The 18,255-nt window shown below is 39.2% G+C and overlaps 1 protein-coding gene across 10 annotated transcripts in view; it reads right to left on the reverse strand.

Moving 5' to 3' along the window:
- The window catches only part of MBNL2 (muscleblind like splicing regulator 2), an 87,059-nt gene that overhangs the window by 10,032 nt on the left and 58,772 nt on the right, over positions 1–18,255 (reverse strand). For 2 of the 10 annotated variants that reach the window (XM_063126044.1, XM_063126045.1), the window contains exons 6-9: positions 16,787–16,840; positions 16,025–16,178; positions 10,125–10,160; positions 7,730–7,824 (exon numbers count right to left, since the gene is read on the reverse strand). In XM_063126044.1, the coding sequence (XP_062982114.1) occupies positions 7,730–7,824; positions 10,125–10,160; positions 16,025–16,178; positions 16,787–16,840 (339 nt within the window). The remainder of the gene's footprint in view (positions 1–7,729; positions 7,825–10,124; positions 10,161–16,024; positions 16,179–16,786; positions 16,841–18,255) is intronic. The other 8 variants (XM_063126052.1, XM_063126048.1, XM_063126047.1 and 5 more) reach the window with 8 other exon arrangements.

Genomic DNA, 18,255 nt, shown 5'->3' on the forward strand with positions numbered 1-18,255 from the left:
ATCTATCAGTATTTCCCAAGGTTTTTCTTTCTTTTTTGTTAAGAGACCATAAAGATACCTTTTCCAAGTTTATCTACTAAAGGTTGAAAAGAGCACAGCTTGATATTTGCAGAACTATGGTAACAGAATTTCCTGAAATCGAAGTGACATTTTTAAAAATGTAGTTCCTTGAATGTGAGCAGCAGAACAGGTGGACAAAGGTAGAAAGTATATCATAAATGTCTTACATAAACTTACCAGAAGATTACCCTTGCTCATCTAATCCTCTGTTCTATTCTTCAGAATGCATTTACATGCTATAAATTTTAATCATAGACTAGAATCACTGAGTTGGTAAGATCACCTAAAGGCCATCTAGTCCAACCCCATTGCTGTTGCAGGAAATCTGCTGCTACAGAACCCCTTGCTTTTGCTTAGAAACTTCTAATGAAGGAGAGTTTCCTACCCCTTTCTGAGGCAGACCATTCTGCTGTTGAGCAGCTCATACCATCAGGAAGTTTCCTTTCTTGTAATTTGGTTCAGCTCTGGAGCAGCAGGAAAATAATAAACCTCCCTAGTCTGACACCCTTCAAATATTTTGCTATTAGCCTCTTAATCATTTCTTCTTGAAGTTAAACATATCCAGCTCCTTCAACTTTTCCTCATAGGACTTTGTCTCCACGTCTCTAGGTGAAGTCTAACCAAAGTAGAGCAGATTGTAACCATTGCTTCTCATGATCTGGAGACTATATGTTTTTTGATGCAGGCTAGAATGGCATTAGGCTTTGTAGCAGCTGCATTGCAGTGATAAATCATGTTTTACTTGGCATCTACTAAAACCCCTTGATCCTTGTCACTCTTCTTATATCTGTGCATCTGATTTTTCCTAACTATATACTGAACCTTACATTTATTTCTGTTGGAATATTTGGTTAGTTTTGGCCCAGTTCACCATCCTGTCAAAAACATCTTGAATCTTGATTCTGTCTTGTAAAGTATTAGCTACCCCCTTCCGGTTTGGTGTAATTTGGTGTCGTCTACAAATTTTATGAGTATCCCCTCTATTTCTTCATTCAAATCATTGATAAATCTATTAAACAACACTGGGGCCCTTCTACACCTAAGAATTATCCCAGGCAAATGGAGGGATCATCCCTGCCTGCTCTCGGGATCCCAAGTGTCATTTGGATGCACAGGGATGATCCCAGGACGATCCTGGGGGAAAAGGTAGGTGCAGAAACGGCCCTGCAACACCCCACCTGTAATTTATTTTCACGCTGACAAGGAGCCCATATGAGCATTCTTTAGGTATCACATCAACCACGTACAAATCCACCTAACAGTAGCATCGTCTACCCCATATTTTAACAGCTTGTCAACAGGATTATTGTGAGGGGCCTGGTCAAAATCCTTGCTGAAATCAAAGTATACTACTGCGACGTAACAAACCCTTACACTAGGCCCGTCGCATAAACCCTTCTCTGGCCAAGCACCACCACTTGAAAACCTGAGGGGAGGGTTAATTAACCTTTCCCCCAGCTATGAGGGAAACAGGTTTTATACAGGATCTGCTCTAAATATACTCTGGGTATAATCTGGTGTGGGTGTTTAATAACTGTAAGGCAGGTAAATTAATGCCAAGCTGACACATGGTATTTGGTAGCTAACAAAGCAATAATAAGTTTATTGTTATTTACAAACTTTAAATAAAAATATAATACTTTCAATCCTGCCTGATCTAAACTCTCCACACATCAACTACCTCTCTCTGTTTACACCAATCCTAAATCCCTGGAATCTAAACTCTTACTTTCCAAATAAGAAACACAAGAAAACAAAACAAAAAAAACTCTCCCACAAACTCCCAGCACACTCCTTATATACTCCTCTTCCCCCCTGACCTATTACATCATAAACCACACCCACTCAGTTCTAACATTCCCTACTTACCAGGCATACTAATCCAGACATATACAATTGTGGGGGGGGGGGGGGTAACGCCACAACTACATCCACAGCATTATTTAACCCATAATTCTTTTACTAGTTGCTGAGTTTATTTTCATTTTTTAGAAAACAGCAACCCAAAGCTCTGCTGCCATCTCAGGAAGTTCATACCTTCTGCATATTCTCCACCAAATTAATGGGATTAAAATCATCATTAGCCAAGCTAGGGCTTTTTCATTAGGAAAATTATACACACATTTCTACAAGTTAAAATATGACCAATACTTGGAAATGTTTAATCAAAATATTGCTCTGTTAACTTATTTCATAATCATGTTCCACCAGACCATCCACTTACATGAAGTGGCCTACACAATCCAGACTGTACACTGTAGAAAGATGCCTAAAAACAAACAGATCTGAATGCAGAAACAAGTGAATTAAGCTACAAGGTGAAAGAATCACTAGCTAACCTGATTATATCCTTCCCCTGAATATACTGATCAATCAAATCCAGAGAGTGAGAAAAACCCATCTACAAGGCTGATACACAATGCATGTTAATCACTCAATGACTACAATATCAGGTGATAGATGAGTGAAACAGCCATCACAGAACAATCATCACAACAGAATTGGCCTATCACATGTCACACTAATCTCAAACCATGCTTTAAAAAATGGAAATAATTTCCGTAGTCAGCTGAGAGTGATCAGCTGACCTGCAGATCTTTGCTAAACATAAGGCTCATCTACACCAAGCAGGATATTTCACTATGAAAGTGGTATATAAAAGGCAGGAGCCACACTACTGCTTTATAGCAGTATTAAAGCGCACTGCAGGATTTACACTACTGTTTTATAGTGGTACTAAAGTGCACTGACAACAGTTGAGGCTCATGACACATCTACACCAAGCAGGATATAACACTATGAAAGCGGTATATAGTACGTGTCATGGGCCCCAACAGTTCTCAGTGCACTTCAATACCACTATAAAGCAGTAGTGTGGCTCCTGCCTTTTATATACCGCTTTCATACCACTTTCATAGTGGAATATCCTGCTTGGTGTAGATGAGCCCTATATTCTCACTGGTTTGACTATAAAGCAATAACTGGGGTGACGATGTCTACTAATTGGGACACACAGGGTCCAGGAGCAAAATCATCCCTATCGCCCATCCTTTGCTTTAACTTTTTTTCTGAAAGGGAAAAATGAGGGCAGCATCAAAAAGATACAAGTTGTAGGACAGCATAGATTTGTGCCAACAAAATTTCCTTAGAAAGAATCAAGGAATCATTTTCATCACTTGTTATCTCTTCGCTCTTTGGATTTAGGATCAAACCAGGTATGTGCACGTTTGCTAAAGTTGTGCTTGTTGGTTCAACCATAAAGCTCATTGCTGGTGTTACCAAAAGTGTTCAGAAAGTGTCTGTGGGTGTGGGTATGGGGTGGGGGGTGGGGGTAGAGTCCACTTTTCTATACTTTCCACAAAGGTGATGTGAACAATGTTGGCTTTTCTGGCACCTATGCCAAGGATACTCCTTACATCTTCTGTTCTTATAAGACAAAACAAATTAATATAAAAGCATTTAAAGGAGTGTATTTTAAAAGTGGAGGTGGGGATATAACGCAGGTACAGAAGAAAGAAAAATACTGATTAGAAAAATCCACCCAAGTAAAGCTTTCCTTATGGTTACAGAGCCACAACGATATGTTCCTGTTCGTTGTTTTTTCTTTTCTTTTCTTTTTTTTAGCATACTTGCTGATTTAAATGAATACTTCTCAGGCAACTTCAACTCTTTTTCATTCCTAAGCATGACCGCTTAGCATTTCCCTTATGACATCGAAGAAGTTTTTCTTGAGTTTTACAACTTTATTTAGTATGTGTATGTTGTTTATTCGTTCAGTCGCTTCCGACTCTTCGTGACTTCATGGACCAGCCCACGCCAGAGCTTTCTGTCGGCCATCGCCACCCCTAGCTCCCCCAAGGTCAAGTCCGTCACCTCCAGAATATCATCCATCCATCTTGCCCTTGGTCGGCCCCTCTTCCTTTTGCCTTCCACTTTCCCTAGCATCAGCCTCTTCTCCAGGGTAGCCTGTCTTCTCATTATGTGGCCAAAGTACTTCAGTTTTGCCTTTAATACCATTCCCTCAAGTGAGCAGTCTGGCTTTATTTCCTGGAGCATGGACTGGTTTGATCTTCTTGCAGTCCAAGGCACTCTCAGAATTTTCCTCCAACACCACAGTTCAAAAGCATCTATCTTCCTTCGCTCAGCTTTCCTTATGGTCCAGCTCTCGCAGCCATAGGTTACTACGGGGAATACCACTGCTTTAACTATGCGGACCTTTGTTGTCAGTGTGGTGTCTCTGCTCTTAACTATTTTATCAAGATTTGTCATTGCTCTCCTCCCAAGAAGTAAACGTCTTCCGATTTCCTGGCTGCAGTCAGCATCTGCAGTAATCTTTGCGCCCAGAAATACAAAGTCTGTCACTGCCTCCACATTTTCTCCCTCTATTTGCCAGTTGTCAATCAAGCTGGTTGCCATAATCTTGGTTTTTTTGAGGTTTAACTGCAACCCAGCTTTTGCACTTTCTTCTTTCACCTTTGTCATAAGGCTCCTCAGCTCCTCCTCACTTTCAGCCATCAATGTGGTGTCATCTGCAGATAGCATAGGGAAAGAAGCTGGGGGGCATAAAAGGCATTTAAAGGGATATAGGAATAGTGGGGGGCAATATTTTAAGGTAAAAGGAGCAATGGGGCACGTAGAGAATCACTATACAGAGTTTTTAGATGCTTTAAGGTATAGATGAAGATAAGACTTGTGGTGGAAATATGATTTGTTATTGCTCAAATGTGTTCCTTATAGGGTAGTTAGGTGACTGGTCGAGGGGTACAGAATGGTCAAGTTGTGGTATATAAAATCGGCATGTCTAGAAGAAAAGAACTGAACTAGATAGTTGACCGCATGAAAAGCAGAAGTGATGTCCAGTTTAAGGATAAACAGGTACATCAGAAAGGATGAGACATTCTTGGAAGAGGATCGTCTAAACTGATAATGGACTTAGATATTTTAAAACAAATGAATATTTATTAGGAGGGAGGTCTGAACGCAGAGGAGGAAGAGGTCTTTCCTTTTCCTCAGGCATGAGATCCAGGATATTGCTCTGAGCCTAGCATGTAGGCCTCAGTGATTCCTTGGTTTTGTCTGGGAGAAATGAAAGTCCCTCTGCAGAGAAGGAGTCCCTTTGCAGAATCAGTATGAGTGGTGCAGAATTTGTGAGTATACAGCTACAAGATTTGTGAATATGTCATTTTGCTTTGCTTGGGTGAAAGGTTTGTGACTGTGTTAAACTTTTTATTTTCCTTAATAAAATATATTTAATTTTAAACTTTGAGTAGATCTTTCAAGTTCAAAGTGTAATCTGGGTGAATGCAAATATTTTATCTTGAAGCACACCTGCACCTACAACACTTGGGCTAAACTAAGGCTATTTGAGATGGATGTGCCTGAGCAATTAATATTGGGAACCCTAGAATTTTAGCCTTTTAGTACCCACCACGCCAGCATCAAACTAGCTTTCAAAACAGCTTGCAAGAAAGAGAATGTTGCGAGTTAAAAAGCATAAGCCACAACTAGTACTGCAGCACTGGGGAAAGCAAACGTCTTATGAAAAGAATAACCAGGATCTGCAACCTACGAAAGCAAATATATTTGTAGATAGTAAAGTAGCTGTTTTAGAATTCCGTGCATAAGTTGTAGTGTGACATAAAATGGAGCAATCTTAGATAGATTGGGGGGATTGATTTTTTTTGTTTCTCAATTCTGAAAATATTGGAAGGCCAAGAGCTGAAGTTACTTAGTTAGATAGATGATAGATAGATATCACTACTGTAGTTTAGGATAGCCAAAGATGGGCAGAGAGCACAGCATTATCTTTCACAAGGGGCGTAGAATGTAAGCCTATGCGGCACGGGCCTTGCTATTTACTGTTTTACTCTGTACAGCACCATGTGCATTGATGGTGCTATATAAATAAATAAATAAATAATAATAATAATAATAATAATAATAATAATAATAATAATAGTTTAGGGAAGTCAGTCACCACTCTCCCATTGCTTTTGCTGTAGCCATCTTTTCCCAACTGTTTCATGTAGTCTGTTTAAATGCTCTGCTGCGCAGAAGCGGGAGCACTAACACAGCAAGAACATGGTGCCAGAAGAAAAGGAAAATAACCTACAGATTTGGGTGCTGCTTTCACTGCTGATCCCGCGCCCCCCCCCAAAAAAGCCTGCAGCATTGCAGTTGTGAGGCAACAACAACTGCAATACATGGACAGGGTTGAATGTGGAACATCCTGCCTCGAAGCTTCACAGGTTCGGATACATGGCCGTAATGCGCAACAAGTAGCAACTACCGATGGAGCTGTGAAAGTATTTTTCTTCTGCTCAACTCCGTAGCAGTGAAAAGATGCCTCTGTGCACCTACGCAGCTTCAAATCAACAGGCCCCCACCCTCTTTCAGCTGTGCTCCTTCATAGTTGCGATACTTTGAATCAACAGGCTTCAACAACTGCACAGCTGCAAAGTAGTGCAACAGTAAAGAGTGGAAAAGCAGCAATGAAGTCCATGTTGGCAACATCACAGTTTCAAAGCGCAAGGGCTGGTTCCCCTCCCCATTCCTGCACTTGGCAAAGTGCAATGGAAGGCAATGAGTTACTTCCGGGTAGACATATTTAGCCTTCTGTTCTCATCATGCCCCCCGCCCCACACAACTTCCTGTTCGGCCAATACACGCTGCTTCCACCAGCCTACACTGAAGCCAGCTGAGGTCACACGGACTCCCAAACTGCACCAAACCTGCAGTAATGGGAAAATCCATCACAAAATGAGTTTGGGGGTGGGGGGAGAATGGATTTAGGGCAAAAAACACCACGCTAGCTACAAAGAGGGGCGTGCATCATCTGACAAAATTGACTTGGGGGTGGAGAAGAACCAGAGTAAAAGCTCAGTGTAGATACCCCTTTGACCTGGTGGAAACGGGCATTTTATGAAAAGCAAAAAACGAAGAGCATCCATAAACATTATTGGTCTTCTTTCTATCTTTTGTGTCTGTTTAGATGCAAATCCTGCTTCAAGAACTTTGAAATTCATTTTTACCATTTTGCAAATAAATAAAATTATTCAAATATACAGAGAGATAAAAAAGATAAGGACAATGATTAGCAATCTTGTGGGTTACTGATAGATATAAAATTCTTGGGATATTTTGATTAGGGTTGCCTCAAAATCTCGGAGTGATAGTGGAAAGCTTTCCATATAACTTGTTAAGCACAAATATGAATGATTCTCTATCGTCCAGCTGACTTTGTCCTTTTGGTGTTTGTTTCAGCCATCAAGCTAAGACCAATTAGCTAGTTATACTTACTGTATAGAGAAAAGGTAGTTAACATTTGAAATCTGTTTTAACACATCCCTCTCCGCCCAAGTTAATGGATGACTTCTATATAATAGATCACTACTAAAATTATTGTAGATCAGTTGGGTTAATTACACAGCGTTAGAAACAAAAAAACAAACAGTGCAACATTAGACATAGCTACACCATTATTTGCAATAAATGTTAACTCTAAATAAGTGCAACCTGTCCATAAATACTTGCTAGACAACTACTTCAAAATAAAGTTTGATGGGTAAAAACATGAAGAAAAAAATTCTCCAGGAGAATTTTTTTTAATAAGTACCAGCACTCATTTAGAGTTTGGGATTTGTGAAAGAAAGCTTTAAAAGGAGCAAACCTGATTGGCTGTGGCTGTTGCGGCGAAGGGGACACTTGTTGCAGGAGTTGTTGCTGCAGAGACAGTGGCGGACGTAGCGCTGTGCATCATGGGTACTTTCAGGAGGGGAGCCATGGAAGCAATGAACAGGAGTGTGTAGCATTATGGCAATGGAAGTGGAATTTTGGCATGGTGAATATCAGAGCAGCAAGCCATCATGGGTTAAACCAGCAGATGGCATGCAATCACAATGCAAAGCAAGAAAGCGTGGCAGAGAAATAAAACAAAAGGGAAAATAGCTTATTACAAGTACAATTTAAAGGAAGTTTGTCACAGTTATCAGCGATTCCCGGGGTGGGGGGAAAGAATTATTTTAATTATTTTTGGTATTTCTTTTAGATAATATTATGACATTCAAATAATGCTTTCATGAAAATGGCCAGTTCATTTATTGGGGGGGACGGGGACCATATTTTCCCCTAAAACTATAAAAGTACCCTAGTAGGTGTTCCTTACCAAAATGTTAAAACCAAATATGGTAGAACTACTGGTATTAGGAATACACACATTTAAAAAAAAAAAAATCCTAACTGATTGGATCTGAAGTTGATCTTGGGCAAGTAAGAGACCCCTCAACTGCCATCTCTTGTGCCAAATCCCATGCTGTTCTGAAAGGTTCCTCAACCCTCAAGAACAGCTTTGGGGTAAGTGCACAGATCTGCAGTAGGAAGAAACAAGAAGGCCTGTCACAGTAGTCAGGATCTAACCCACTTTTTTACACCGTGCATACCCTTTCTCTCAAAGCTTTTAATTGGTTCATGGTTTAAGTTATGCAGTTATTTTCCAGTGAAATCACTCTACCCTAACCTCATGCCTTCCTTGCAATCCGGTTTAATGTTTGGGTGGGATGGGGTTGAGGCACCATTCTTGACATCCTTCTATTTTCTCACAGTTCTCAAACCCTTTACCCAGCACACATACTTTTCACTATACTAGGCATTGGTTCACACAACACGACAAGTCAGAGTATGGGTTGAGTACGGATTGTCGCTGAGCTGTGAGTTGTTGTTGAATCGTGGGTTGTTGTATGAACCCAGCTGCATTAACAAACCATGGTTTGTTAACTAAACAATCCACAAAGAGAACCCATGACTTGTTATTGGGTTGTGAACTGTGGGTTCTTCGTATTGTATTACTTTTGAAAAGACAAGTGACACATTTGCTCCTGTATGCATCCCATGAAGGTTTAAATCTCAGATTTAATCTTATTTTATTTTATTTATAAAAAAATACTTTACTTTCTGCAATCATTTTTGTAATTTAGCTAGCAATTTATTTGCTCCAAAAGAGGAAATCAGATATTAATGTAATTTAGTTTTACCTTAATAGGTGAAGTTTTATAGATCAATTGATATGTGTGTTCGTTGGGAGCATGTGGGTTCTTCAGTTAAGCAAAAGTCTGATCTAAAAATGTTTATTTCAAATCAGTAATTAAAAGACAACAGATTTTATTAAACTAAAATCATTCAGCAGTATCATCTGAATGCTCAACATTAATTTGTTGGGGAAAGTCTGTTAGACAAATTTTAATTTTTTTAAATCAGAAGGGTGAACTTTCAAATGTTTAAAACTTAGGGCTCATTTACAGCAAGCAGGATATTGCACTATGAAAGCAGTATATGGTATGTGTCAATGGGCCCCAAAAGTTGTCAGTGCACTTCAATACCACTATAAAGCAGTAGTGTGGCTCCTGCCTTTTATATACCACTTTCATACCACTTTCATAGTGCAATATCCTGCTTGGTGTAGATGAGCCCTTTGTGTGTAATTCTATCCACACTTACCTAGTAATAATTCCCACTGAACCCAATGGCACTTACTTCTAAGTATACAGGTATAGGATTGCACTAAGGTGGCTTTATCATAACCCAAAGTTAAATTTCATCTAGACCCAAGACTTTCTTTTACTTTTTATGGCAGGTATTAAAATGAGTGTTCCTGGGAAACGCTGATAAAACTTTCATACAACACAGCAAAAAGAAGAAATAGGCACACCACTATGAAACTTTAGAACACTGATGAAATTAGACTGCTTTTTCAATATCTTATGATTTAATAATTATAAAATATAGAAAGAGGTTGTTTTTTTAAGAAAAAAAACAGAAAAGCAGATTGGAATTCATGGTATTTGTGCTTTTTGCAGTGGGATTGTTATAGCAAATGATGTTGCATCTAAGCAGCAGGGTTTTTTGTTTCATTTTTTAAACAAATAGCTGAAAAATTTAACAATTCAAGCAAAAGTCCAGATGAACTACCAGATTGTGTCAATTGTACAAGTTATGTTTTAGTTCCTCTAAACAAAGGAAGCTACAGAATACAATAAAAAAAGAGATCAATAAAGAAGTTTGAAACCTACCAATACTGGTAGCGGGTGTCATGCACAAAACTGACCCTGTGTGTCATGCAATGATAGGTGAAAAAAAGTGAATAAAGGGAAGAAACAGGTTAGCTGTTTAGAGTTAACATTCAAAGTGAGATCCAAGCATCCCCAAGGCTAAGCCAAAGTGAGTTAAATACAATTTCAAAGAGATCATTCATAGCTTCTTTGCTATTTTAAAGCATTTCTTTTCATAATACAAATCTTCATAAATATACAACACAATGTGCATATGAATCCAAATCCATACCACAAAGACTTCATTTAATATTTTATTCCAGCAATGGGAACTAGCCATTTAAATTCAATTGTCTTGAATAGTCTGGATTATCTAACAATAGTCTGCACCGTGAGCCAGGTCTTACAGATCGGTTTTAAATGTTTCTCAAAAATATCCTAAGTTCAACAATATTTAGCATTGAAGCTTTAGGCTGTTACACTATGCAGACACAATATCTCAGTGAACTCAGTGCAATTTGCTTCCAAACATACGTAGCTTTGAGTTGCCCGACTGCTATTTATACATTTTGCTTTATACACTGATAAAGCAAATTAGTTTAATTACATGTTAAAAGATGAATGCCTACATTTTTAGCTACAAAATCTTATAGTGCCATCCTAAGCATGTTTACCCAGAAGTACATTTCACAGAGGTCAACAGGATTTGCGCTCTCTAAAATTTTTAGTACTTTTAGCATTGCACCCTAAATGTACTACAGCTCTGCTTCAACAAGTCTATGAAGCCTGTTTTATCTTTTATATTGTAATCCTAAACACACTTACAAAGTAGGGAGTAAGCTCCACTGAATACAATGGGACTCACTTCACTTCCAAGTAAACATGCATAAGATTGTGTTGATAGCCTCGATTTCATCCCTTGCTTGACACAGAGATTGAAATACCATTGTAAGAAAAAAAATGTGTTTGGTTACTTTGGAATAGCATTCTCTATCCTAACTCCCTGGGTCCTAATAGCTAGGAAAAAATAGAAAAGAAATACACCCCATATACATAAAATATTTTGAAATCACAACATGTTCTGCAGTTTCATGAAGTATATTTGCTAGGATCAAAAATAACAACCATTTAATAATCGTCTCCCTGTTTCAGTGAAATGAAATAAAATAAAACAAAGCATTATCTCCAGCTAGCTAACTATGAATGACCTTGTCATGAGCAACAACATCCAGAGAATAATTCAATATTAACTTAATTATGCTCAATTTAAAACAACAAGAGTGTTTGAAGAAAAATATTTCTACTGCTTCTAAGGTTATGAAACCATCAGGCACCAAATAGCTGTGCGAGCTGCACAGTAACGTAGCCTATAGCCCACAATCCATTTACTTTACAGTAATTCTGGAAGAATCAATGAGATGACTCTAGCATTTGTGGGCAGTGGATTGTAGCATTAGTGTGTAATGCATATGAGACAGCATGAAAAACAGAGAGAGGCAAAGGGAAAGGCAGAGTGAGCTACTCCTGTTGAACATTTTCTATTTCTTTTAAAACCCCGAATGTGTATTTTCTCCATACTTCTATCGATAAAGAGAGACTTTAGGAGTAATTCTTTCCATTTGCATGTGGGACCGATATATAACATATATATATATTGGTCCCACATTTATTTATATATACAAAAATAGCCAGCTACATTCCATGACACTTAAAAAGTAAGGAAGACACAATTAATATTACACTTTGTTCCTAGAACTTAGCACTCACTTCTGTTGACTTACATGTTTATTTAGGGCATGTCTACAAAAGGCTTTTTCCCCAAGGTCATCCCTAGATTGTCCCTGTGTGTCCAAATGATGCACAGGGGATCCCAGGGGTAACCAGGGACGACCTCTCCATTTCCGTGGGATAAACGGTTGCCCAGTTATCCTGATTTTCCCCGTGGTCCTGGGACCATCCCTAGGTCAGTGGAGGTGTGGGGCATGAGCCCGCCTCCTCACGAGTAAGCTCCGTGCCCCTAGGGGGTAAGGGGGCAGCAATTTTGTCATCCCAGGGATGGCTGGGTGGGAATGTTGAGTGCATATATTTTTTTAAAAAAATAATTTTTTTGCCACGCACACGCGCAGCTCCTCTTCTAGGGAAAAAAACGGTGGCTGCAACATCCCTCCTCCCTTCCGGGACATTGCGCAGCCGTCTAGACGCTGGGGGAGGATCATGGAAGCAGATAAGTCCATGATCTTCTCCCTCCCTCCCTCTACACCCTTAGGTATAGACATGCCCATAGAGCCCAAAATGAGGAAAGGTGCAGATGGTCATCAGAAGGTTTTGGCACTATTGTGGATGAAAAATATTTCGCTATCTGGGAAAAAGCCACCCTTCTCTACAATTTATATTATCGTTAAAGGGTCATTTCAGACAATGCATTCCGCATTATTTTCTCTACATAGGATAATTCCTCATTCACTTTTAAAAATTTTGGGGCGATGTTCCTCTAGGTGACCCTGTAGCTAAGTACATACTGACTCAGTTCAGATTATTGTGGCTTCTCCCCCACACCCTCACCCACTACATGCGCAACTGCCATTTGCATTATTCCCTGCACTGCAGCACAGGTTGGCGTATTGTCTGAAGCCAGCACATAGGGGTGAGCATGGGGAATTATGCAAATGGTGCTGTGCGTGTGGCATGTGCGGGAAGAAGCCACAATGGCTTCTTCCCTCACCACGATAGTCTGAACACAGCAACCTCCCTTCTTTTGGCAGTTCCTTCACATGATCATTTATAGCAATGTGGGGAAGGTATACCCTGTTCCATACCAGTGAGGTATGGAAAAACAAACAATCCTGTCAGCAAACCTTGAAGATCGGTGGCCCTTACTTTCCGGGGGAACGTGTGTAAGTGTTCCCCAAGGTCACTGCCAAACAATAGAGCAGGTGGTACAGCAAGGAGCGGTGATATCATATTCACCTCCATCCTACTGCTTTCTCTAAGATTCACACACAAAAATAACGAGAGCAAGTGTGGTGTAATGGCTAGAGTAGTGGACTAGAACCAGAAAGGCCATGAAGCTCACTGGATGTCCTTGGGCCAGTTACCAACTCTCAGGCCAACCTACCTCACAACGTTGTTGTGAGGATAAAATGGAGAGGGGGGATCATGTATGCTGCCTTGGGCTCCTTGGAGGAAGGTGGGATATAAATGAAATAAATAAAGAAAGAAATTGCATATAGCCAGAATTAACTTGGTGGGAAGATATGAATGAACACAGAACAAAACTGACTTTTTTTGGGGGGGGGGGTGTCTTTGCATTTTGTCTGCATCTGCAGAAAACCTCTTCTCTTGATAGCTTGCTAATATGGGTTTATGCAATGGATGTAGCCAGGGTATCTTTTTCTTCTCTTCCCTTTTATTGATATTAGTAATAACAGACTTGCAGAGTTTTTGTGCTATGCAGCTATGAACTCTTTCACTGCAGTTGACCCCTTATGGGGAAGGGTTCTGAGAAGGAGTGGTTGTACTCGCTCATCTCCCTAGTTGACACAGCACAAAATCGGCTTCAAGTTGCAAGCGCTTCCCTTGACTATCTCTTATTCTGACAGGTGATGAGAAGGTGATTCTCATTAGCTGGGAAAGAAATATTGGCAGGCCCTCTTTCTGAATGTGTTGAGTTGCTTTCAAAGTCACTATATACACGGGAGTTACACTGTGCCTTTTATGTTGTAAAAGAGGCATATATACTTCCGCTTCCAATTAACTTAGCTGACCAATTCACGGGGGAAAAAATCCTCTGAGGGTCACTATATTTCCCTACACATTTTCATAATGGCAAAATCATTTGTTAATGGGCTCTTTACGGAAACTGCAGGAAATGGATGCTTTCAAAATTTACACAGAATACTGTGGGTTGAATGTAAAGATTTACTGTAATGTACATGGTAGCTAATTGTGCAATGACATAGTGAGATCTCTGCCTTTTTGCAAATGTAGTTGCACCAGACAAAAGGAGAACATCTTGAATTCCTTACTGGATCTGATTTATGACTGTCTGCTAAACAATGTAATATAAGGCAAAAATATATATTTAGACATGGAGAGCTTTTCCAGCAAAGAACAAATAATCTTGATAATAACTCAGATATTTTTATTCATACTGTAGCCATCTGGGCACTATGCAAGGACTGGCTTCACACAGCCCAGTCCGACACTCAACCCACAAGGTTGAGTGTGGGTTGTCGTTAAACTATGGGTTATTGTTGGATCATGGATTCTTCACTGTGTGAACCCAGCTGTGCTATCAAACCATGATTTGTTAACCACAAACAACCCAATTTTACAACCCAACAACAAACCATGGGTTCTCTTTGTGGGTTGTTTGTGGTTAACAAACCATGGCTTGTTAGTATGGCTGGGTTCATACAATAGAACAACCCACATTTCAACAACAACCCAAGGTTCAACAACCATGAACACTCAACCCATACTCAACCTTGCGTGTGGGTTGTCATGTTGTGTGAACCCAGCCAATGGCCCCTTTCATTCTAACCGCAGGGCTGTGTGTGTTGGCCCCATTCCCTTCTCCCCACTGTCCACGCACTGGGGGACCATTGCTAGAGGGGAGTCTGTTGAATATGTTTATGTATTTGATCTTGCAGGGGTTGTTCCAAATGAAGGAGAGAGCCTACGTACAGACACAGAAAGTTCTCCCTCTACAGATGTTCTGCCCTCCAATGTGTATGTGTGTGATGGGGGTGGGGACTGGAGCGAGCAGAGTGGCCCCACTCTCCCCTTCCACATGATTGTCAAATGCGCACAGAGTGAATTCCTGAATAAGGTTTCTGTTGGAGGTGAATCAGTTATTGATTATACAATCTGGGGAGATACGTGTACAACAAAATATGCTGTGTTATATAAAAAAATACAACACTGATGTGTGACTAAAGTTTCCACATTTTTCCATCTTCCTTTTATACCCATGATCAGTACCAGCTGTGTGAACTATACACAAAAGAAACCTAAAGTTAGTTCTTCTCTTGGAATAATTTATGCCAATCAGGTTAACGCTGATATGCTCTTTCCATAATTTTTCTTGGTTGTTAAACTCTGGGGTTTTTTTTAAAAAAAAAATACAATATTTTCCGGTATGAACTGAGGTGGCAGTGGGCAAGAAGGAAGGGGAGCAGAGGAAAAGTAGGACATACAATTTGATGTTAAAAGGGTAGGAGATTCTCAAGAATCCATATTCTCTGCCAGATCCCCAGATGTTGCCTTTGGGTAATTGACTCAAATTAATACACCTACTATCGTGCCCATACTATTTTGGTGTAGTAATTTGGTTCTAAATATCAATAGCAGAAGGAGCTTGAATATTAGTAAGAAGTTGGATATGGAACAGGAATTCTACTTCAGTTGAGAAACAGAAAAAATAAGTCATGCAAGATACACTTGAAGGACAGAGATAGTAATTACAAGTATTTAGCGTACTCTTAGTGAATCTGAATTAGTCCACTTTCTCCCTCTGGGTTCTTTTCAATTCCCAAAACACCTGTGCAGAAAAGTGTGTTGTAGAACACACTTCAAATGGGCGGAAAAGCTTCAGAGACAAGAAGAAACTATGCTCTTTTCCAAAAGGTTGCTGTGACACTTGTGAAAAGGGACAAAAGATAAGCACAGTTGCTCAGATGGTTCAAATTCATAGCCTTTTGGCAGCACTGGCAAACATTTCTGAAATCTTAATGCTCTTCAGATATATTAAAAAATAAAAAGCTTATTGCCAATATCCCCCCTAAATTGTGTGTCACAAAAGAAGTCAGAAAGTGATGAATTCATCCAGACGAAAGCACAAGAAATGCAGTAACACAGAAGGCTTTCTCTGCTGCGGAGAATGTTACGGATATATATTTTTAACTTTAGGAATAACATACCTGTTGGAATAAATGCTGCATGTTGCTGCAACTGTGCACTAGCAAGAGCCTGTTGGTAGTGCAAGAAACTGGGATTAAAAACCGCACTGGCACCATTGCTTTTCTCTAGTGCTTGTCTCTTTGGTAAAGGGTGAAGTACACCAGGAGGAAAGGCCTGTAAACAAAAAGAATCGTGCGGTTGATGAAATCTATAATAGCGTGTTCTATTATTAAGACACTACATTTTTAAAAAATAAAAAGTTGAAGATGCCTCGCCATGCACATTAGTTCAAAACAGCAACAATGTCAAATGGATGGCTTTTTTGTTACTGATAGTAAATGCATGGCACAATTAAACTAACATCATAGCACCACAATAACTAAACTGAAACAAAAAAAGCTTTTCAAGACAAAAGGGAATTTAATAAAACAACAGTTCTTTCTTTAAATAGGGCTAAAATAGTAGGAGAAAAACAGCACTTGCATTTCACTGCATTAAAATAATATCTCTGTATTGTTAATTATATTAATTAGTACAGAATAAGCATCTTCAATGACAAAAACAGGTTTTTTTTCTCACTTTAACTTTTAAGTAAATATATTTGATGATAAAACCTTGTTAGGAAAGAAGTTAAGCTGCTTTGCAATAACTACATATGAAAATGAGATGGCTAAATACTGAAATTATTTTTGTAAAATTAATAATACAATTCAGTTAACATTAAACATTATTTGCATCTTGGAAAAGCTACATGCAAAGCAAAAGGTGAAAGGTCAAAGTACCAGGTCTACAGTTGCTTCGAGAGGTCGCTTCATTGCTTTGGCAGTCGACTGAGTCTTTTAATAACAGGCAGCGAGCACATGATGGCAGTGGGCCAATGGGATTCAAGCGAATTAACATACAGGTAAACAGCAAGCAGAGGTGCATCATGGGAACGGCATTGCATTGTGGATAGGTGAGAAGGAAAAAAATATTCTGAATGCAATATACAACATACAGAACACTAGGCATGCACAACAACAAAAATGTTTTGTTTTCTAAAGAGATGAATATTACACCTTGAATTAGTACTAAAGCAAAAAATGCATCTACTATACCTTAGTTAAAAGCATATAAGAGAGTAAAATATAGATGTTTGAAATTTAGGAAAGTTGAATAAACAGCAGCTTGCAGACACCATTAAGCATTTATAAGCACCAGTAAGCATTTATGCTACATAGGAAAGCATAGTTATTTCAGGGGTTTTCCTAAACAAATTTTTGATAAGTTAGTTATGTCATGTTAACAAAGCATAAGTTATTTTCAAAGCACTAACATACTAAACCAGTGACGTTTCTTTTAACGATTAGTGGAAAGAGAACATGTGTAAACCTAAGAGGTTTAATGTTACTAGAAACAGATTTTCTATTAGCAAAATGGAAATATGAATACGCTTTAATTTATAATCTGTTTCCCTTTTTGAGATATTTAGTAACCATTCTTTCTGATCACTAACTTATCAAATTCAGCATGGGATTCTGTTTTGCTTTTGTTATGCTGGGAACGACAGCTTGGGTTTCTTCCATTGAACTTACCGCATTAAGTAGAGAAAAACTGCACATTATTTCTAATTATACATTTCGTTTTACTAAAATGTAGATATGGGAAAACACTGATCCTGGCAAATAGGAAGTTGCATGTTCTGATCAGAACAGAAATCACAGTGGCAACACGGCACTGTATAATACGTTTTAAATATTACAACACAAGTGCAAAAAGCATAGAAAAGCTCCCTCACGCCGGGGCTGAGTCAGTTCATGGGTCCATTCAGCCTATTATTAGCTGCTCGGTCTAGCAGCGGCTTTCCAGAATCTCAGGCAGAGTTCTTTCCCAGCCCTGCGACCTGATATAATCTTTACCTGGAGATGCCAGGGATTAAACTAGAGGCCTTCAAACAGGCAAAGCCTGTGCTTAGCGCCACCTGGCTATGGGCTCTCCAATCGCTGGAGTAACAGAAAAAGAGGGATAGCTTGACTACATTCAAAACGAGGACAATGATCACCTTTTTTTTTTCATGTGAAGTTTTTCTACTCAGTTTAATGTGTATGAACTTTATTTGCACACTCAGCACAATAGGTTTCTCCGCAGGTGGCTTCAGTGTTCAGGGTCACATTTTCTTCCTTGGAACAAGGAGACAGCCCAATCCTTGTGGTATTGCCAGCACATAATGAATGGAACCACTTAAAGATTATAACTTAATATAAACAGAAGA

Source organism: Elgaria multicarinata, chromosome 5 (genome assembly GCF_023053635.1).
Source record: "Elgaria multicarinata webbii isolate HBS135686 ecotype San Diego chromosome 5, rElgMul1.1.pri, whole genome shotgun sequence".
NCBI lineage: Eukaryota > Metazoa > Chordata > Lepidosauria > Squamata > Anguidae > Elgaria > Elgaria multicarinata.